The following is a 22,791-nucleotide window of genomic DNA, read 5'->3' as shown; positions in this document are numbered from 1 at the left end:
TTTTACAATATCCAATATTTCATTTACTATACTCATATGGATTTTAATTTATCATAGTTTCAGCCACTATTCACTTTTTAACAATTTCAGATTGTTCCTTCTTCATAATCAAATTTAGAATTATACTGGTCCCTTGAATCTTGTGGAAAATAAATTCAGAAAATTTTCAGTAACTGTTCCATAATGAAAACTTTCTTCTTACTCATTACATTAATCTTCTTTTTGTGAATCATTTTTTTATGTTCTTTAGAGAGGTTGTTGAGGCATTTTGATATGAGGAATGGAAAGGAACACACTAAGATAGTGTATGGCTTATTCAGTATTTCTTTCAAACAGAAAGGAAGATAGAAAGCAGAGAGGTTAACTGTAGATATTGGTCTTTTAAAATGCCTGCAGTCTGGGGATAGAAGGGTAAGGCAGCAGAAAGATCTGCAGCTCAGAATTTTGCCTCAGTGTTAAAGAGTTTCTTTTCCATATTTAGTAGCCACACTTTTGATTAAGTAGGAGCTGTACTTCGTTAAGTTACCTTCTCTAGGAACGTCAATTAATCTGATATTATCTGCACTTAGAAATTATTTCAAAAGCCTGGTGTATGGATATTAGCATTCTGCTTCTATGATTCCATTATGACACAGATATGTTACCATTTTTATATTATCCACCTATATTTTTTTCCTCATTAATATTTTTTTTCTTATTATCCTGGCACTGTTTTGTGTATTTTCTTGCTTTGATTTATGTTAGTCTAAATGTTCTTTTCTATATGGTTGTTTTATGTGACAATTTATCTCTCTAATGTGCAAGCTTCTCCCTTTTATATTATTTTCAATATTTTTAATCATCTTTACTCTTATTGTTTTTATATTATATTTTGCTCTTCTTGTCCTTAATTTTTGTTCTTACTGTATAATCCAATCTACATTTATGATTATATTTTTTCACAAGTTGTAGCATTTTATCCTCATTATTAATCTTTTCTACCTCTAGGGTTTATGCTTTAAACTGTTTATCTCATTGCTTTCTAAACTTTAAGTTCCCTTATCATAAATCTAGTTAATTTTTGTTATTTTGAAAAAATCCCAATTTTCTATCTTTGTGGTTTTCAATTCTATTATTTTAATACTACTTTATGCCTTTTAACATAATTAAAGTTTAATTTTTATAGTTATATCCTTACTTACAATTTCACTGTTTTCTCTAGAACTTTCTTTAATTTATTTCTATTGTCTACCTAATTATTTTTTACTTATAATAAAAAAGTGACTATAAAGTTAGCCCTTTCATACTTATTAATAGATTGTCCATTCTAATAGGTCTCCCCAAATTCTAATTCTTGACAAATAAAAACATGCACTATTTAATTATCTTCTTGTAAAAGAATACTTTCCAGCCAGGAAACAAAACATATCAAATATGTTTGATGCATATTTTCTTTAAATGATATAACATGATCCGTCTTTTATATTCTCAGAATCAGTGATCTTATAATTTTTTAAATTTGGAAAAAATAATCCATATCAATATGCACTATACTTAGATTTATACATGTAGAAGTTTACAAACCGAATGACTCTTCACCCCCATGCAGTAACTGGGCTTGCTAAGGAACAAGGTTGGGCTGAATTTCCCAAGAAATGGCCAAAGTTGACTGTCCTTTATAAGATTCATCAATAGTTTTCTGCCATCATTTTTTTTTCATCAGTCCAACTGCAATATTCTTACCACTAGTAAATTCTCCTCTCTTCTCCATAGAAATCATAGGAGAATTTTCTTGTTATGTGCACCATCCTACTGAGAAGACCTTGTTATGAGAATCATGGACAGAGAAAGGTTGTTTAGGAGAGGAATACAGATAACTTTTTTCTTTTTCATTTTATTTCTTACTTTCATTTTTCAAGTAAGCTGCCAAAATGAAAATATTAAATAATTCTATTAAGTGACTTCCCTTAGGCCATGAGGCTGCTTAAGCAAAAATAACAATTATCTGGAGCGCAGAGGACAGGTCACAGCAAAAAATGTAATAATTTTCCTAGTTCCATGTTTTGCATGTGGAAAGCTTAACACCTATCATTTCCCTAACAATATGAGGGAAAAACAAACAAACAAACAGAACCTAGAAAGTCTGTCTATCCTATAAGGAATGGGCTTGAGTTTGTGTTTGTTTAGTTAATATGATTTTCAGCTCAACCTTAATCGAGTAGAATTTTTCATTTGTTTTAATTTGGAAAACACTTAACGGGTAGCATGGCAAACTCAGAATTTTTAAACAGAAGCATCATCATCATCACCATCACTATATCTCCCACAGGAAAATAAAGAAATGTAGAAGCATGACAACTTTCCAATAATAAAAAAGGATATATGTTTATTAAGGCTACTAAGATTTTTTGTTGCATGGGCTGAAAGGACCTATCTAAAGGTTGTCTCTCTACAGTAAGATTTGCCCCCTCTTTTATATTATCATAATCTCATAATAAATCACTCAAGAATTAACATATTCCCCACATTTTTTCCCTACATGCTACCATAATTATCATTAGACCTTTCCTTCTCAGTCCTATTTTGACAAGGACAGTTTGATATCTTATTGACACTGTGTTCGAATAGCATAAGATCCTCATTGTATTGGCCAGTGGAAAGCTCAGTACCAGATGTGTGTCCCATTTCTATGACTGTGTAGGAGCTCAGGGCATACATTTTTATATTAACCTCCCCTCTGGATACATGTTTTTCCAAACTTCATTGTTTCCTTATACCAAATTTCTCACTTATTTTTAATAGGATTATCTTCTATGTATTTTCTTGAGTTAATTAAATTATTCTAAGATAGTGGTACAAATACCTAAATATGTGTATGGTAAATACTGTGTTTTTACTCATAAATTGATCCTTAAAACAAATGTTTCCTTAGAATCAAATTTGAGGTCTAATATATTATGGTACTCAATTATTTGAGTCATTCATTCTCAAATTTATTGCATTTTGTTTTTCATTTCAACAATAGGGGTTTAAATTGTGGCACAGAGCTATAAATTTCACAATTCACTAGGTTGCTGCCAAGTGCATTAATTAGCTACATTAGGTGTTTTACATTATGATTCATATGAACACAAATCACAATGTGCAAACTTAATTGAGTTCCAGGTAACAATCTCCTCACTTGGAAACATTCAGCAGTTCCAAGCTCATGAAAAACAGCTATTTTTCAGCTACAAGAATGTATTAGTATAATGCTTGTTATAATTATCAATTTAAATAGCAGGGTGTGGTAAATTTAACTGCATTCACTACATCATTTTTTTTTTTTTTTTGTCATCCAGACAATGATAAGTGTCATTTATTCTAGGTTCAGGTATATACAGGGAAATGCAGAGAAGATTTATTTCCTCCCCAGAAAGATGCATTGTTACTTAAGGTTTTTAAAATTATTATTACAAAAAAATAAACAAAATAAACATTATTACAAAACTTAAAATAATTACTAAAAAGCTCTATGGGCCCATTTAAATCAGCTGGATAGAATAAGTGCTAGTACATGAGAATCATTCTTAGATCATTTCATGAAATAGCACATAAAATTAACAACATTGGGAAGGAAAAAAGTCAGATACCAAAGTAACTAATTTATTAGCCTTTAACTATTAAAACATTTGCCCTCAAGCATGTCTTTTGATTAATTATAATTTGCTTCCATGTGACAGTAAATCAAGTAAATTTATCTTGACATTTCCCCAATGATTGAATAGACTTTTTTTTGGAAGAGAGTTTTGAACCATCTGAGATACCTCTAATTCTTACCATTCAGACTGTTGCCTTAACTCAGCCAGCTGGTGAAGCCGTTTAAGTGCTTTTTCTTGTTTCTTCTCATCTTTCCATGACTTGGAAGCTACATTTCGAGCAAATTCCCGTTGCTTTAATTCTTTCAGTCTCTATGGACAAAGAAGAAAAACAGAAAGGGTACTATAAATAAGTAATATCTTTTCTACCTGTAAGTCTCCTTATTAAAGTTTGTCTTGGGTGCACAGGTGACTTTCTGGATAGAGAGGGTAAAGCACTATTTCCATGGGTGTTCTTCTCTTCTCCAAGATAAAGTTAGTTGTCAACTGGCTTATTTATCAAAGCTTGTCACAATCACTACAGAAATGTCCTGCCCAGTGCTTTTTGGGACCACTGTGGCTACATAACTGCAATCATTTATGTATCTATGAAAACATAAATGGCAGAACGTGTGATATATGAATGAGGGTGAAGGGAGAAGAGGTTATGGGGTGCACTTTCCTCTCCCTACTGCCCACAGTCCTCTCACTTGTGAAACATGCTTAGTCTTATTCATGCAAATTGATACTATTAAATATACTGGGTGAAATGAGCTTGTTTGATTTAAGAATATCTATTATTGGGAAAGATTCAGTTCAAAGCTCTAATGAGTGATTCTTAACTCTTTTTTTTTTTTCCTGGTGGAGGTATTTATCCAATGCAGATTTCTATATTGTATCCAGGAGGATAAAGATAGGTCAGGATTTAAACTCAGGGAAGATGGTTGCTTGGCTTTGCTTGATTTAAATTAACCTACCACTTCTTTTAATTAATCTTTTCTCTAAAACAATTGACTTACATGCAAATTGGATGTTACTCATTACCTGTTGGGATTTCTACTTCAGAATTTGCCATTAAGCACACCCATTGATATTGAACAAATTGAGAAGCAGCCACAATCAAATGAGCATCTTGAAGTTTGGCATTTAATCCTGAATTGAGAATATATTTGAAGATTAGTCTCTCTTAACTAAATTATTTTAAACTGTCTGAAATCTATACCCATTCAATTTGTTTTCATTTTCCAAATCAAGTCTAGAAGATATTTCCCAGGAATGGCAAAAACCACATAGCCATCAAGTGAGGTTATAATGCTGTACTAGAATACTGCCCATCCATGAAGTGAGGGTACAACCTTTAATGGTCATTAACGTTGTTCCTGAAAGGGAACATACTTCTGTGAGATGGTGGCCAGATAACCACACCTGGGCTAAGTATCTGAAGAAGGAGGCAAGACCAACCTTTCAAAGAGAGAATATTCTAAGCCCAATGAACAAAAGTTTCACAGAACTAGAAGCAGCCACAGGGGCAATAGTGGAGCCAATCTGAATTCAATTTTTGACAAATGCTTCACAGGCTTTAAAAAAAACAGAAAATTTCAAGAATTAAAATTGTGGCCCATGTGTTTTAAACAAAAAAGGATCAACAGTTCTCTGGAGTTGATAAATAGAAGAGTGTCTAAACCTTAAGGGACAGGCATGGTCAGAAGACAGAGAGAGGCTTTTAAAATCTCCGTTACTACTTTTCCTCCTACTCACACTTCCTCAGCCCCCATATACATAATAATCTAGTCTTCCAGTGAAAGCTTGCCTTGTGAGCAAAGACCTTTTGGAAATTGTTCTACACAATTTAAGGGCCCACATAAAATGAAGTTCAACTGTGTCAACGAGAGAATATGGCCACATAGTAAAGAGCAGAGAGATTGTTTTTTTCTTTACTCTGTTACTACAGAACATAAAATACTCTATTATATGTATGTATGTATATATATATATATATTTAATTTTTTTAAATGTTTATTCATTTCTTGAGAGAGAGAAAGACAGAGCATGAGTTGGGGAGGGGCAGAGAGAGAGGGAGACACAGAGCCTGAAGCAGGCTCCAGGACCTGAGCTGTCAGCACAGAGCCCAATGAGGGGCTTGAACCCACAAACTCTGAGATCATGACCGGAGCCAAAGTCGAATGCTTAACTGACTGAGCCATTCAGGTGCCCTAAAATACTCTATATTATATTTAATATTTGATATGACTGGTATGTAAAAACTGAATAGCCTAGGAGAGGAAATTTGTTCATTTACTCACATCTGACACTTTACTCTCATTATTGGAATTTTGTTTGAAACTTCCAGGTATAACTCTCTTTCTTTAGCCCCCCAGTTTCCAGGGATGCACCGTTAACTCTGAGTTATAGAAATGAGTGAAAATTCTGTCTTACTCACCCAACAACAAATATTGTCAACTACTACTATATAACAAGGATATAAAGTTGTCAAATCAATAATTTTCCCTTCAGGAGATACAGACAAGGGAAGAGGTATTTTCACAAGATAGTTTTGAGTTTCCCAATAGGGGTGGATACAAGATGCGTTAGAAGCATATAGGAAAAGTTAAGATAGAAGGGGGTGGGTACAGATTTGTTGTGTTAAGGAAGTCAGCCAAGTTAACATGTGTCTAACGAACACAGAAAACTAGAGGAGATTTTGTTTAATGACATCTAGCCATAGATTTGGCTTAGCAAATGCTGAGTGCACAAGACTGCACAGAGGGGGAAAAAACAAAAACAAAAACAAAAAAACAAACAGCTACAGAGAGATCCCGTCAAATTTTCAACATACTGAATTGCAGCACATGTACATGAAAAAACTACTCCAAGCCAAGAAAAGGGCCACCTGAAAGAATTAATGGCATCAGTGCCTGGCATGCATATAGGGTCAGGAAGAGTGTCTGTTCTCACCAACAAAATGGAACAAACCCACAGGACACTGAGTATAGAATTCATGGAAATCTTGCCTCAGTAGAGAATAATTTGCTGTGGATTGAGCATTACTTTGGATTTGCCTAACGAATCATAAAAGCAAGAGCTACAAACATAAATCTGACCTTAAGTAACTTAACTGCATTTCAGAACCAAATTTAAAGAAATTTATAGAAATACAAAAATATTCAGCAACAAGGAAAAAATTAATAACATCTGACATGCAATCAAAGATTAAGATCAAAGATTATCAAGAAAGCACGAACTAAAATGAGGAAAATAATCAATCAAGACCAATACAGAACCAATACAGAGGCTAGAGTTGGCAGAAAAGTACATTAAGACAGTTATAACTGTATCTTCTGTGCTCAAAAAGTAGATAAGAGATGATTGTCAACTGGACAATTACGCAGTTAGAGTCTCTGAAGAAGGAGGAGGGAATATTTGAAAATATAATGGGTGGAAATTTCCAAATTTCCTGAAAACCCACAGATCTCCCAACATCTCAAGTGCAAATAATATGAAGAAAACTATCCCAATGCTTGTTATTATCAAATTTTTAAAAATCAGTCAAAAAAGTGGAATTTTTAAAAGCATCTCAAGGGAAATGACATATTCCTGCACAGAACAAAGAGTAGGATGGCAAAAGAATTCTTCTTGGAAACAATACAAGTGAGAATACAGGGGAGCAGCACATTTAAATTCATGGAAGAAAATTAAAAACTTCTCGGAATAAAATTTTATACTTTGTGAAAATATCTTTTCAAATGAGGTGAAATAAAGATATTTTAAGACATGAAACACTGAAAGAATTCCTCGGCGCACCCACAGGATAAGAAATGTTAAAGAATATCCCTGGGCAAAAGGAAAATAATACCAGATAGAAATATGTGATTACACAAAAGAGCAAACACCAAAAATAGTAACTACAGGATAAGTAAGACATATTTCTTAGTGTTGAAATGTACACAGACCATTTAAGCAAAAGAAGTAGCTACGTTTGGGGCAATTTATAACAAATTATACATAAAATGTTTGTCAACAATAGCAAAAAATCCAAGAAGGAGAAATATGTTGAAAGGTCTTATTCAATACTGAACTGGTAGATAACAATTGAAGGCGGATTGTGATAAGAAGTGGACAATACGGCAACCATTAGTCGAATAAAACAAAGTGGTTTAGCTAATAGGATAACAAAGAAGGTAAAAGGAAATCATTACATCTACTCAATCCAAAAGAAGGTAGAAAAAAGTAAAACAGGAAGGTAAAATAGATGGGACAGTTACAAAACAAACAGCAAGATAACAACTAAAATCTAAATACATCATTAATCAAATTAAATATAAATGGTTAAAAAAAAACACTGGAATTGAAAGTTAGAGAGTATCAGTTTGGATTAAAAAGTGAGCTCCAATTATATGTTGGTTATAAAAACAAACTTTCAAATACAGCTACAATGGGTTAAAAAAATATAAAAAGATTTACCATGTCAACACCAGTGAAATAAAGCTGGAAGGACTCTATCACTATAAAGCAAAGAAGATTCTAGAGTAGATATACTATTAGGAATAAAAAAAGGGCTATTTCATAATGATATGGAGTAAATAAATCAGAATGACAAGATAAGCCTGGATGTTTCTACGTCTAATAACAAAGCTTCAAAATACACAAAGCAAAAGCTAAAACTGCAAGGAGAAAAAGTTAAATCCACAATTATAATAGGAGTTTTTAATGGCCTTCCACCAAACAACAGAATGCTAATTGCAGATATATATTTCTGGAAAAGGTTACACCGAGGTGACCAAAGCTCTTAAAAAAAGACCCTTCCAACAATTGATTTGTCTAATGAAAAGAGAACTGGACAGATAAGGAAACCTTTCCAAAAACGTATGGGTCAAATTTTGCCAACTTCATATTTTAGCTTGAGTTTTCCCAAGTTTCTACTTTTCTTCTCGTGTCTACTTATTTAAACAATGGCATGTGCTAAACTGTCAGTAATCTTACTTAGTTTAAACAGAAGACAAACCAATTGGAAAAAAATAAAAGTTCTTTGAGAGTATATAGTAGATCAGTCCTTACTGAGAACAACACAAGACAAACGTATTTCAGGAAAAAAAAAATTACTTACACATTTACAGAGAACTGTAGAAAGCTCAGTGATGGTTAATGACTTGGGATGAATAGATCAGAGCAGGTGAGGTTGAATCTCCCTGGGGGAGTAAGGAAGACAGAAAGTAGCACCTAACAATAGGGGGGAATTAAATGAGGTGTCTGGTTTCCAGAGGTGTTGGATGGTAGACAACACAGTATAGGGCTTAAGAGAAGGATTCTGAAATCAGTCAGACCTGAGTTTGTATACTGTCTCTGTCACTTACTAGCTTTGAGTCTCTAAGGTTACTCAATCTTCCCAAACTTCAGTTTACACATTTGTAACCTGGAAGACTATCACTATTTACCATGTAGAGTTCTTGGAATTAATATTTGAGTTGAGAAAAGTAAAACAATGAGCACAGCGCCTGATACATACATTGCAAATGATCAATGAGTCTGAACTATTATCACTATTAGAGGTAAGGAATGGTCAGATTTTATGGAACTGTGGGAAGCAGCCTCAATAAAGAGCCCTCGATTTACCTGACAGTGGGGAGCCATTAAAAACACTTGATTGGTATTCTTACTGAAAACCGAGTGTTTAAGTAGTTTTCATCTGGATTTTACGAAACTGGCAGGTGTAGTCTTTTCTAAAGGAGACTACAGAAAAAGGAAGGAGGCTGGGTATGCCCCTCTTCCTTGTCTTGAATAATTTATACTCTTTACTTGAAACATGTATTTTCTGTAAGTCCAAGATCATATGTCACTCCCAAAGAAAATTATAAATTTTGGATTAAAATACGATTTGTTGTCAGACACTTCTTTGATAAATCTTATTTAAAGTTTGCTATTGGGAGAGGGGAAATTGGAAGATGGCAGAGTAGGAGGACGCTGGGCTCACCGCGCATCCTGCTGATCACTTAGATTCCACCTACACCTGCCTAACTAACCCAGAAAACCACCAGAAGACTAGCAGAATGGAGTCTCCGGAGCCAAGCGCAGACAAGAGGCCCACGGAAGAGGGTAGGAAGGGCGGCAAGGCGGTGTGCACTCCACGGACTGGCGGAAGTGAGCCAGGGTGGAGGGGCGGTCCACGGGCCAAGCAGAGCCCCCAAGTCTGGCTTGCAAAAGCGGAGGGGCCGGACGGAGTGTGTTCCAATAGCAAGCGGGACTTAGCATCTGGGAGGTCATAAGTTAACAGCTCTGCTCGGAAAGCGGGAAGGCTGGAGGACAAAGGGAGGGAGAGTTGCTGAGCCCCCGGACGACAGAGCTCAGTTTGGCGGGGAACAAAGGCGCTCGCCAGCGCCATCTCCCTCGCCCATCCCCCAGCCGAAATCCCAAAGGGAACCAGTTCCTGCCAGGGAACTTGCTCGCTTGGGCGCAAACACCCAACTCTGTGCTTCTGCAGAGCCACCCCTCCGGCAGCGGGTCTGACTCCCTCCAGCTGCCACAGGGCCCCTCCTGAGGTGGATCACCTAAGGAGAAGCGAACTAAGCCTGCCCCTCATGCCCCCCGTGCACCTTGCCTACCCACCCCAGCTAATACGCCAGATCCCCAGCACCACAAGCCTGGCAGTGTGCAAGTAGCCCAGACGGGCCCCGCCACCCCACAGTGAATCCCGCCCCTAGGAGAGGGGAAGAGAAGGCACACACCAGTCTGACTGTGGCCCCAGTGGTGGGCTGGGGGCAGACATCAGGTCTGACTGCGGCCCCGCCCACCAACTCCAGTTATACACCACAGCACAGGGGAAGTGCCCTGCAGGTTCTCACCACTCCAGGGACTATCCAAAATGACCAAACGGAAGAATTGCCCTCAGAAGAATCTCCAGGAAATAACAACAGCCAATGAACTGATCAAAAATGATTTAAATAATATATCAGAAAGTGAATTTAGAATAATAGTCATAAAATTAATGGCTGGGCTTGAAAACAATATAGAGGACAGCAGAGAATCTCTTGCTACAGAGATCAAGGGACTAAGGAACAGTCAGGAGGAGCTGAAAAACTCTTTAAATGAAATGCAAAATAAAATGGAAACAATGACGGCTCGGATTGAAGAGGCAGAGGAGAGAATAGGTGAACTAGAAGATAAAGTTATGGAAAAAGAGGAAGCTGAGAAAAAGAGAGATTAAAAAATCCGGGAGTATGAGGGGAAAATTAGAGAACTAAGTGATACACTAAAAAGAAATAATATACGCATAATTGGTATCCCAGAGAAGGAAGAGAGAGGGAAAGGTGCTGAAGGCATACTTGAAGAAATAATAGCTGAGAACTTCCCTGAACTGGGGAAGGAAAAAGGCAATGAAATCCAAGAGGCACAGAGAACTCCCTTCAGACGGAACTTCAATCCATCTTCTGCATGACATATCATAGTGAAACTGGCAAAATACAAGGATAAAGAGAAAATTCTGAAAGCAGCAAGGGGTAAACCTGCCCTAACATATAAAGGGAGACCTATAAGACTCCTGACTGATCTCTCTTTTGAAACTTGGCAGGCCAGAAAGGATTGGCACGAGATCTTCAATGTATTGAACAGAAAAAATATGCAGCCGAGAATCCTTTATCCAGCAAGTCTGTCATTTAGCATAGAAGGAGAGATAAAGGTCTTCCCAAACAAACAAAAACTGAAGGAATTCATCACCACTAAACCAGCCCTACAAGAGATCCTAAGGGGGATCCTGTGAGACAAAGTACCAGAGACATCACTACAAGCATGAAACCTATGGACATCACAATGACTCTAAACCCATATCTTTCTATAATAACACTGAATGTAAATGGATTAAATGTGCCAACCAAAAGACATAGGGTATCAGAATGGATAAAAACACAAGACCCATCTATTTGCTGTCTACAAGAGACTCATTTTAGACCTGAAGACACCTTTAGATTCAGAGTGAGGGGATGGAGAACTATTTATCATGCTACTGGAAGCCAAAAGAAAGCTGGAGTAGCCATACTTATATCAGACAAACTAGACTTTAAATTAAAGGCTGTAACAAGAGATGAAGAAGGGCATTATATAATAATCACAGGGTCTATCCATCAGGAAGAGCTAACAATTATAAATGTCTATGCGCCAAATACCGGAGCCCTCAAATATATAAAACAATTACTCACAAACATAAGCAACCTTATTGATAAGAATGTGGTAATTGCAGGGGACTTTAACACTCCACTTACAGAAATGGATAGATCATCTAGACATACGGTCAATAAAGAAACAAGGACCCTGAATGACACATTGGATCAGATGGACTTGACAGATATATTTAGAACTCTGCATCCCAAAGCAACAGAATATACTTTCTTCTCGAGTGCACATGGGACATTCTCCAAGATAGATCATATACTGGGTCACAAAATAGCCCTTCATAAGTATACAAGAACTGAGATTATACCATGCATACTTTCAGACCACAATGCTATGAAGCTTGAAATCAACCACAGGAAAACGTCTGGAAAACCTCCAAAAGCATGGAGGTTAAAGAACACCCTACTAACGAATGAGTGGGTCAACCAGGCAATTAGAGAAGAAATTAAAAAATATATGGAAACAAACGAAAATGAAAATACAACAATCCAAACGCTTTGGGAGGCAGTGAAGGCAGTCCTGAGAGGAAAATACATTGCAATCCAGGCCTATCTCAAGAAACAAGAAAAATCCCAAATACAAAATCTAACAGCACACCTAAAGGAAATAGAACAGCAAAGGCAGCCTAAACCCAGCAGAAGAAGAGAAATAATAAAGATCAGAGCAGAAATAAACAATATAGAATCGAAAAAAACTGTAGAGCAGATCAATGAAACCAAGAGTTGGTTTTTTGAAAAAATAAACAAAATTGACAACCTCTAGCCAGGCTTCTCGAAAAGAAAAGGGAGATGACCCAAATAGATAAAATCATGAATGAAAATGGGATTATTACAACCAATCCCTCAGAGATACAAACAATTATCAGGGAATACTATGAAAAATTATATGCCAACAAACTGGACAACCTGGAAGAAATGGACAAATTCCTGAACACCCACACTCTTCCAAAATTCAATCAGGAGGAAAGAGAAAGCTTGAACAGACCCATAACCAGCGAAGAAATTGAATCGGTTGTCAAAAATCTCCCAACAAATAAGAGTCCAGGACCAGATGGCTTCCCAGGGGAGTTCTACCAGACATTTAAAGCAGAGATAATACCTATCCTTCTCAAGCTATTCCAAGAAATAGAAAGGGAAGGAAAACTTCCAGACTCATTCTATGAAGCCAGTATTACTTTGATTCCTAAACCAGACAGAGACCCAGTAAAAAAAGAGACCTACAGGCCAATATCCCTGATGAATATGGATGCCAAAATTCTCAGTAAGATACTAGCAAGTCGAATTCAACGGCATATAAAAAGAATTATTCACCATGATCAAGTGGGATTCATTCCTGGGATGCAGGGCTGGTTCAACATTCGCAAATCAATCAATGTGATACATCACATTAACAAAAAAAAAAGAGAAGGACCATATGATCCTGTCAATCGATGCAGAAAAGGCCTTTGACAAAATCCAGCGCCCTTTCTTAATAAAAACCCTCAAGAAAGTCGGGATAGAAGGAACATACTTAAAGATCATAAAAGCCATTTATGAAAAGCCCACAGCTAACATATCCTCAACGGGGAAAAACTGAGAGCTTTTTCCCTGAGATCAGGAACACGACAGGGATGCCCACTCTCACCGCTGTTGTTTAACATAGTGCTGGAAGTTCTAGCATCAGCAATCAGACAACAAAAGGAAATCAAAGGCATCCAAATTGGCAAAGATGAAGTCAAGCTTTCGCTTTTTGCAGATGACATGATACTATACGTGGAAAATCCGATAGACTCCACCAAAAGTCTGCTAGAACTGATACATGAATTCAGCAAAGTTGCAGGATACAAAATCAATGTACAGAAATCAGTTGCATTCTTATACACTAACAATGAAGCAACAGAAAGACAAATAAAGAAACTGACCCCATTCACAATTGCACCAAGAAGCATAAAATACCTAGGAATAAATCTAACCAAAGATGTAAAAGATCTGTATGCTGAAAACTATAGAAAGCTTATGAAGGAAATTGAAGAAGATATAAAGAAATGGAAAAACATTCTGTGCTCATGGATTGGAAGAATAAATATTGTCAAAATGTCAATACTACCCAAAGCTATCTACACATTCAATGCAATCCCAATCAAAATTGCACGAGCATTCTTCTCGAAGCTAGAACAAGCAATTCTAAAATTCATATGGAACCACAAAAGGCCCCGAATAGCCAAAGTAATTTTGAAGAAGACCAAAGCAGGAGGCATTACAATCCCAGACTTTAGCCTCTACTACAAAGCTGTCATCATCAAGACAGCATGGTATTGGCACAAAAACAGACACATAGACCAATGGAATAGAATAGAAACCCCAGAACTAGACCCACAAACGTATGGCCAACTAATCTTTGACAAAGCAGGAAAGAACATCCAATGGAAAAAAGACAGTCTCTTTAACAAATGGTGCTGGGAGAACTGGACAGCAACATGCAGAAGGTTGAAACTAGACCACTTTCTCACACCATTCACAAAAATAAACTCAAAATGGATAAAGGACCTGAATGTGAGACAGGAAACCATCAAAACCCTAGAGGAGAAAGCAGGAAAAGACCTCTCTGACCTCAGCCGTAGCAATCTCTTACTTGACACATCCCCAAAGGCAAGGGAATTAAAAGCAAAAATGAACTACTGGGACCTTATGAAGATAAAAAGCTTCTGCACAGCAAAGGAAACAACCAACAAAACTAAAAGGCAACCAACGGAATGGGAAAAGATATTTGCAAATGACATATCGGACAAAGGGCTAGTATCCAAAATCTATAAAGAGCTCACCAAACTCCACACCCGAAAAACAAATAACCCAGTGAAGAAATGGGCAGAAAACATGAATAGACACTTCTCTAAGGAAGACATCCAGATGGCAAACAGGCATATGAAAAGATGCTCAACGTCGCTCCTTATCAGGGAAATACAAATCAAAACCACACTCAGATATCACCTCACGCCAGAGTGGCCAAAATGAATAAATCAGGAGCCTATAGATGCTGGAGAGGATGTGGAGAAACGGCAACCCTCTTGCACTGTTGGTGGGAATGCAAATTGATGTAGCCACTCTGGAAAACAGTTGGAGGTTCCTCAGAAAATTAAAAATAGACCTACCCTATGACCCAGCAATAGCACTGCTAGGAATTTACCCAAGGGATACAGGAGTACTGATGCATAGGGGCACTTGTACCCCAATGTTTATAGCAGCACTCTCAACAATAGCCAAATTATGGAAAGAGCCTAAATGTCCATCAACTGATGAATGGATAAAGAAATTGTGGTTTATATACACAATGGAGTACTACGTGGCAATGAGAAAGAACGAAATATGGCCCTTTGTAGCAATGTGGATGGAACTGGAGAGTGTGATGCTAAGTGAAATAAGCCATACAGAGAAAGACAGATACCATATGTTTTCACTCTTATGTGGATCCTGAGAAACTTAACAGAAACCCATGGGGGAGGGGAAGGAAAAAAAAAAGAGGTTAGAGTGGGAGAGAGCCAAAGCATAAGAGACTGTTAAAAACTGAGAACAAACTGAGGGTTGATGGGGGGTGGGAGGGAGTAGAGGGTGGGTGTTGGGTATTGAGGAGGGCACCTTTTGGGATGAGCACTGGGTGTTGTATGGAAACCAATTTGTCAATAAATTTCATATATTGAAAAAAATATTTAAATAAAGCTGAACCTTTTATTTAATTTAAAAAAATATAAATAAATAAAGTTTGCTCTTGGGTACTTGCATTATCCAAAATGGATCTCAAGCAAGAAAGAGGGTAAAAGTATTTCCTAGAAGGAAATGGGGACATCTAGTTCATGTCCTTGTTATTTTGCAAAGGAATTTAAAGGAGAGATTGCAGAGCAGATGGTCTTCCTGGTTCTGAAGAGAGGCTACCTGCCATGGTCCTTGCCCAGATCAAAAGCAATTTAATAAAGGACAGATGCAGGGGTCAAGTCAAAGGAAATAAAGCAGCCCTCGCATATCTTCTCCAGTTTCACAAGGTGTTTCATTCGCTCTCAACCACAAGTACCATAAGGCTTATGGAGATATATTTGCTAAAGCACGTTTATGAAATATTTGGAATTTAATTTTCTTCTTAGCTTCATTTTAAAAGCACAAACTAAGCAATCTTTATTTCCCTACCTGCCAACATGAATGCTTGGCACACGCATTGCAAGTGGAGTTCAGCTGTGAATAAATAAATGAAGAGGCAAATTGATCAGGTCAGTGAGTCTCTATGTGCTCGGAATGGTAAAATCCCCACTATTATTGCATACCAGTCAGAATATGCATGTCAGCACCTGTCCACTGGGGTAACCACTCTCCGTTCATCTTCACTGGAGCAGAACAGCACATGTGAAACACATTTACTCAAGTGTATCTACTTTCTCCCTGTCTTAAATAGAATAATTCCTTTCATTCCTGCACTTACATCCATAGATCCCAGGGTAATTTACTGGCGTTAATGTTTTTCTTCACAGAGGAACAAAACCCCAATGCAAAAGGTCAAAATTATTAACTTCCTTTTAGAGGCAAAGCAACAAACATAGGAGGTTAAATGGCATGATCCACACCAAAGCAGACACCAAGAAAAGAATTGCGACTTGAAAACAGAATGTCTCATCTTCATAAAAGTCAGGAAAAGTCACAAGAATTTATGAAAAATTCGAGATATTTATAATAGTTTCATTTTGTGAAATTAAAAGTCTATCCAGTTCTGAGATATTGTTCATTGTTCAGAAATGGTTTTGCCACAATGATTTGGGAGACATTTATAGATAATTAACAATAATCTTAAATGGGAGAGGGCATAATGTGAACAATATGATCAAGACATAAGAATTAAATTCTATAAGAAGTCTTTATTATTTTTCAGAATTCTACATGCTGAAATGGGACTTGCCTTATTTTCTGCTTTTTTGCACATCATTTTTTATGTGATCTGGTAGTCATACAAACACAGAGAGTGAAACAAACTAAAATATTTTAAGGTCTCCCACCTTAGAAGATACAGTTTGGGCCACTCACCAAGGTGAGTGCCCTGCTATCTTCCGGAATGAATGCATCTGCACATATTCCCTCTGATAGCATTTACTCCTCCAAGGACCAACAGAGCCACGGGCAAGCCAAAAACAGGTGAGACGAAATGAACCTGGAGCCACTACTCTGCCTCCACCCATTTCTTCACAAGTGCTTACAGCAGCATCTGGAGGATCCTTCATATCCCTGCTGAAATGGGAGTTGCCAGACTCTCAAATTAATTGCTGAGGGCCAGCCCACTGTACTTTGACGATCAGGACCTAGAGATTCTTTGTTAGGCTCATTTTTGGACTCTTCAACTGGGTAAGCCCAATGTTCAGGAGAGACACAGGTATGAAGACACCACTGTTTAAGCATGAGTTTGGGGATGTTTCTAGATTCTAAAATTATCTGAAAATGTGGTTAACATAAAAGAGGTTTCTTTATAACCCCAAACAGCCTGAGATACCTCTGTTGCTGAAGGAGGGGGATATACTCAGGTGTGTAAGGTATGTGCCCATGGCAAGCCACCATGCCACCCCCTTCCAAGGCCCAGGATCCCCTGAGAAGTCCTCAAACAGCAAAACAGACAGCTGTGTTTCCATTTCTTCTGAGCCGTTCCTTCCACCTTCTAGCTATTGTGGTCAGGATCCAAGTCAGCTATGATACCAGACACGAACCTTTTACTGAGTTTTTAATTGTAAGGTTTATTTACCTTCTGTACCATGGCATAAAGTTTTTAGTACTTTGTAAGCCGTACTGTATCAGGCAAGAATATAGCCAATAAGATGACAACATCCTTATCTCTAGTAACTGTTGTGAAATGATGAGCAGTATTACAAAGGAAGTGCTTTGGTGACGAGTAAATGGAAGTGGCTTTTCAGACTGGTTTAGTAGCAAAATCAAGGAGCTTTTAAACTCCACCCTTCTCCATGTTCACAGCATGATAAGAACCCATACACCATATTAGAATAGCATTAATTCTAATATGTGTCTGCACACATTAAGTGTGTCTAATAAGTGTCTGCAGAAACTAGGTCCAAGTTTGGAGAAATCCAGCATTTTGGGAATGAACAAATAGACATTCATTAAAGTTATGACTTGTGTAAACATTTGATTTGACTAATACTTAGTTAATAAGACATCAGAAAAATAATTGTGCATCCCATCACAGTACACACCATGGTAAATAAATTCAATATAAGAAACACAAGAATGTAGACCAAGAAAATCCAGACACCTTTCTCCATGCAACAGGGTTTCAAAACTGCAACTATTTCCCTAGAGAAAAAGTAGAGAGTGTCAAAATGTTCCATACATTTTTTTATAGTCTAGTATGTAAATTACTTATAGTTTATCTTTAAAAAATGTTATTCATGCCCCAAAATGTTCAAGTAAATTTTACAAATCTCTCTTTTAGAAACACTTCCAAGTGTCAAAATGTAAAGTTAGAATGGGTATCAAAGGGTTAATGAGTTAAAGTATCAAATGTATTTAGAATATTTTGCTGTGTGAGGTTCATTTCTATCTGGCATTCCTAGTCATGTGTGGACTAGAACAAGTCCTTAAAGGAATATTTTATTTGTTTATTTTTAAAGATCATGAGAATTAACCACATTCTTTGTGGGAAAGTTTTCAGAAATAAATGATGTGCACTGAGCCCAAAACGTCTCAAAAGGAGATCTTACAAGAATCCCATGGCAAACGTCTGCCCTCCCAGAAGACCGTGTGGTTGTTGTCGCGATCCCATCTTTGTTTAGCAGTTCCTAAGGAAAACCTGACCTGATGCACTCTGACCCAGCTACCCCACTGCTTCTTTAAGAGCAATTCCTTCTATTTCAGAATCTTGTACAACCTAACATTATATTGATTTTTAAAAGCTCTTTCAATTTCTACTTCATCCTCCCACTCTTTCATACCCTAGTTGTGGGTCAGTGACACCGCTGAGAACATTGCAGGCAGAATTATTTAATCTGAACATACCTGCAAATGAATACTGTCTTAGTACAGGGAAAGTGTTTTCGAGATTTCTTCAATTTCCTAACCAAATGCTATTTTGAAATAGAACTGTCTTTGAAAAGAAGCTATTAAAATAGAGACAGAAACAGAAATGAGACATTAATGAAATTAGACTCTGGTGTAAAATTGAATTTTGGATCATGTTACACTTACACAATAAATAGAGATGATATTTTAAAGCTAAAGATAGAGCATTCACTTGGGTGGTGTGTTAGACACCTGACTGCAATGACTTAGTCTAATAAGGTTAATTTTATCCTGATCCAAGAATCTATACTCAAGTATACACCACAGTACTTATAACCTTCTCTAGAAAGGCCAGAATCCAATCTCCTTTAAGCTTTTAGTTTCCTCCAACTTAAACACATGACTTTCTCATCCTGGCTGCAATATAATGGAGAAATATCAGGCATCAAAACTGCATTCCAGGTAGGAAGAAAGGAGAGCTAAGGGCAAAAGCTAATTCTGTACTTTTTTTTTTTAGTCCTATAAACAACAGCTTTTTGGAAGCTGCACCAAGTAGATTTTAGTTGCATATCACTTGCTAGAAGAATGTCACATGCCATTAGCATTTAAATAAGGAGTATGGTGAATCCAGGATTTTAGCTAGGCATAAGGCCACCCCTCAGATAAATCCAAGTTTTGTTAGTAAGGAGAGAGGGTGGAATGGACATTGAATAGGTAAACACAGCGTCCCTTCTACTAAATTTGCTAAATGTTGGCCAAAGGGATGGCTGCAGTTAGTGTTCATCCAAGTGCACTGCTTCTTTCAGACAGAAAATTCCTCTCTACAAGCTCTAAGCCACTGGGCTGCAAAACAGGATATGGAGAAGTTTCAAGGTTTTTTACTCTACATCTTCATAAAAGCCTAAATTTAAAGTTACTAATTCTCTTAGAAGATTTGAGATTGATTTACCTCTTTAGTACATTGGGTTAGAAGTAGATAGAGGTCAGCAAACTAAGGCCCATGGGTCAAACCTGGCTCTACGCCTATTTCTAGAAATAAAATGATAATGAAATACAGCCATGCCTCTTTGTTGACATCTCATCTCTGGCTAATTCTAAGCTAAAATGGCAGAGTTAAGCTTATGCAACAGAGACCATAGGACTTGGAAAGTCAAATATATTAACTATCTGACCCAGAAAGTTTGCCAACCCCAGCAAGAGAAACAATCCTGTTTCTGTTCAAAATGAGGGAGGTAGTTAATTCCATATTTACACACCACATGGGATATTCTCATAGAGAGAAATAATGAGATCCAGGAAAAACAGTAAAGCAGATAGTAGCAGGAGAAAGACATAATGGTATTTGGAGGAAAATACCAGTTTTAATTAATGGACAATAATAAATCTGTAACTGCGAATGCAAAACTACCAGCGCTCACAGAATAACTTCTAGTCTTCCTATTAAGATGTTGATTTAGCTTTAACATTCCCAGTTTCCTATGGGAAGTCTCACTGAATCAAGCCTGACTTTGTTAACAAATCAAGCCCTGAATATTCTCACTGAAATAGGATCTTGCAGAGCTATTAAATGCACAGCTAATTTTCTGAACTCAACAGATTGTATCGTTTCTTATTTCAAGTGTTTCACTGATAATACTCACAGAAAACATTAGGCAGATATGAGATTCATGGCTTTTTCCTATACTTTTCCTATCTTTGCATGGAGGTACTGGTGAGGAAAGAAATAAGGAAAATATAGATCGTTCAGTCAAGAGTGTCCTAATGTTCCTAGAATAAGAAGCATCATATTTGAATAACACTAAAGAGACTCACTAGTTCTGGGGTAGGAGAGTTTTGCAAGTAAAACTGATAAGTAGTCTTCAAATACTTTTATTCTCTTCTGTTTCAAAAGTATAACTCCATTTACTAAGTGCATTGTGGGAAACTTCTGATAAATGCCCCCTTGCTAAATGCAGGAGACTAGGGAAACCAAGGTTTTACCTGAGCATACACTTGAGAAAAAAAAAAAAAAGATTTTAGGCAAGATTGTGAAAGCAACTCCTTTAATTTGACTCTTGATTTCTTTACCTCCTTAAGCAAATTAGACTTGATTTTTTTAATATTTAGGGCAAAATTTATTTTCAAAGCTTACATTTCCTAGACTATAAAAACAAATATTTCTAAAAGCCCACTTTAGTTATTTTCTCAATAATTAATGCTTCTCTGACAAGGAAATAATTTGATTGAAAAAAAGTATTATTTTTAAAACTGGAATTATTTGACCAAAATTTCATCCATATCTATAGTTACTATTACTCCAAAATAGCATTTCATATGTTCTTTCTTATAGTGATTGCAAAACTTCTTGGAAAAGTAATCCAAATGAATGTATTTCCACTAAGATCACATTTATACTTTAATTTAAAGTGACAATTTACTTCATAAATCTTAAACTTCCAAAACACTGAAAGAATTGTCTTGTTTACAAATTGCCCACTCTCAGATACTTCAGTAAAGTATAATATTTAAGCAGAACATAAACATAAGTGTGCATTTCTGAAAATTTACGATAGTTATTTAAAATTTGGCCAGTGTTTAATAGACTTAAAAAATTGATGAATGTATTCACTATTTCAAAATTATTACAACAAAGAATATTTTTAGTTGTGTTTATGCTTTTTCTCACACTGTATGCATTATTCATTGTGTATTTTATATCTTCAAACATATTTATTACATTTTTTTAGGTTGAATGCAGGGGCACCAAGAAAGGCTGCTAAGATTTACTTTAACTTTTAAAAATAAAATAATTTCATTCGTAAAGAAATATACTGTAACTGTCAAAGAGACCCCAGTTTTTCAATGATCAAACTAACGAAGTCATAATGCTTTACAATACCCAGTAGTGTTGAGTTTATGAGAAAACAAGCACATCCATTCACTCTTGGTGTGAGTGCAAACTGATGCAATCCCTTCAGAGGGTAATTTGGCAATAGCAATTACATTTCTATATGTACCATCCTCCTGACTCAGCAGTGCTACTTCTAGAAACGCACCTCTCAGATAGAATTACACATCTGAACAAAGTCTATTCCTTGTAATATTTATGGAACTAAGTTCAGGGGAAGAAAAAAAAAAAAGGCTGTTTAATTCCGGAGTCCTTATTCTTAACCACTACCAAATTGCCTGTGATAGCTTCTTTCTGGGAATGACACACAGTTATAACCATATTTGTAAGCTGTGTTGCTTTCTATTCCTTTTTATTTAAGTCTCTTCCTTATAATTGGTTGTGAAATTAGTCAAATAAAAATTTAAAAATAATTAGAAAAAAGAGAAAAAGTCTACCATATTGCTTTTTTTTTGTTTTAAGAAATATTTGAGTATAGAAAAGAAATTATCAAACTCAGGGTCTAAAGAATCAGTGGCCTCAAAATTTACTTTCTAAAGGCCAGAGTCAAATAATGTCAGAGCTTTTGTTTTCTAGAAGCTTTTAACTTTTCTAGAAAATAAAATAGTGCATCAATTGAGATGAGGATGTTTTAAGGAATTGAAAATTAAGATTTATGATAGTGAGTCAAAGTAAAGCAGAAATAAGAGTTTCCGCTCAGGAGTCAGGCAGAGTAAGAGCAAGTTGAGAAATGGGCAACACCCAGGATAGGATTCTTGGCATTGGTGAAAATATCAGGGGGTTCTTTCTATTTCCTTCCTTTGACGTGTTCAACCAGCTATTACATTCAAATCTCTAAAAAATATCACAAAGACACAATTTTAATGGAAAATTTAACGCGATTATGCAATTAACTGAAATCTGTGATTCAAGTAAAAACCTTCCACTTTGACATTTCAATTAGTGGTTGATTGGGGACAAATTATGCCTGGAGATGAAATCTGTTTGGATAACTCAGTTATCAACAGCTATTTAATGATGCTGTTTATTTACCCCTTATTTCATTTAGCCTAGTTTTAATTGAATTCCATAAATCTTATTAACCATGGTAATTCAAAATTTGGACAATAAATTATTAAATTTATGAGTAGCA

At 36.3% G+C, this 22,791-nt stretch overlaps 1 protein-coding gene across 1 annotated transcript in view; it reads right to left on the bottom strand.

The window, feature by feature from the left end:
* Window positions 1–22,791, bottom strand: part of ZNF804B (zinc finger protein 804B) — a 510,313-nt gene that overhangs the window by 5,665 nt on the left and 481,857 nt on the right. Inside the window, exon 3 of the mRNA XM_047096838.1 lies at window positions 3,799–3,929. Coding sequence (XP_046952794.1) covers window positions 3,799–3,929 — 131 coding nt within the window. The remainder of the gene's footprint in view (window positions 1–3,798; window positions 3,930–22,791) is intronic.

The sequence above is a fragment of the Lynx rufus genome, unplaced genomic scaffold (assembly GCF_022079265.1).
Source record: "Lynx rufus isolate CCGP_SWC_20201006 ecotype Redwood Valley unplaced genomic scaffold, mLynRuf1.p SCAF_4, whole genome shotgun sequence".
Lineage (NCBI taxonomy): Eukaryota > Metazoa > Chordata > Mammalia > Carnivora > Felidae > Lynx > Lynx rufus.
Note: the sequence above shows the minus strand (reverse complement) of the source record. Positions and strands in the feature narration are given on the sequence as shown.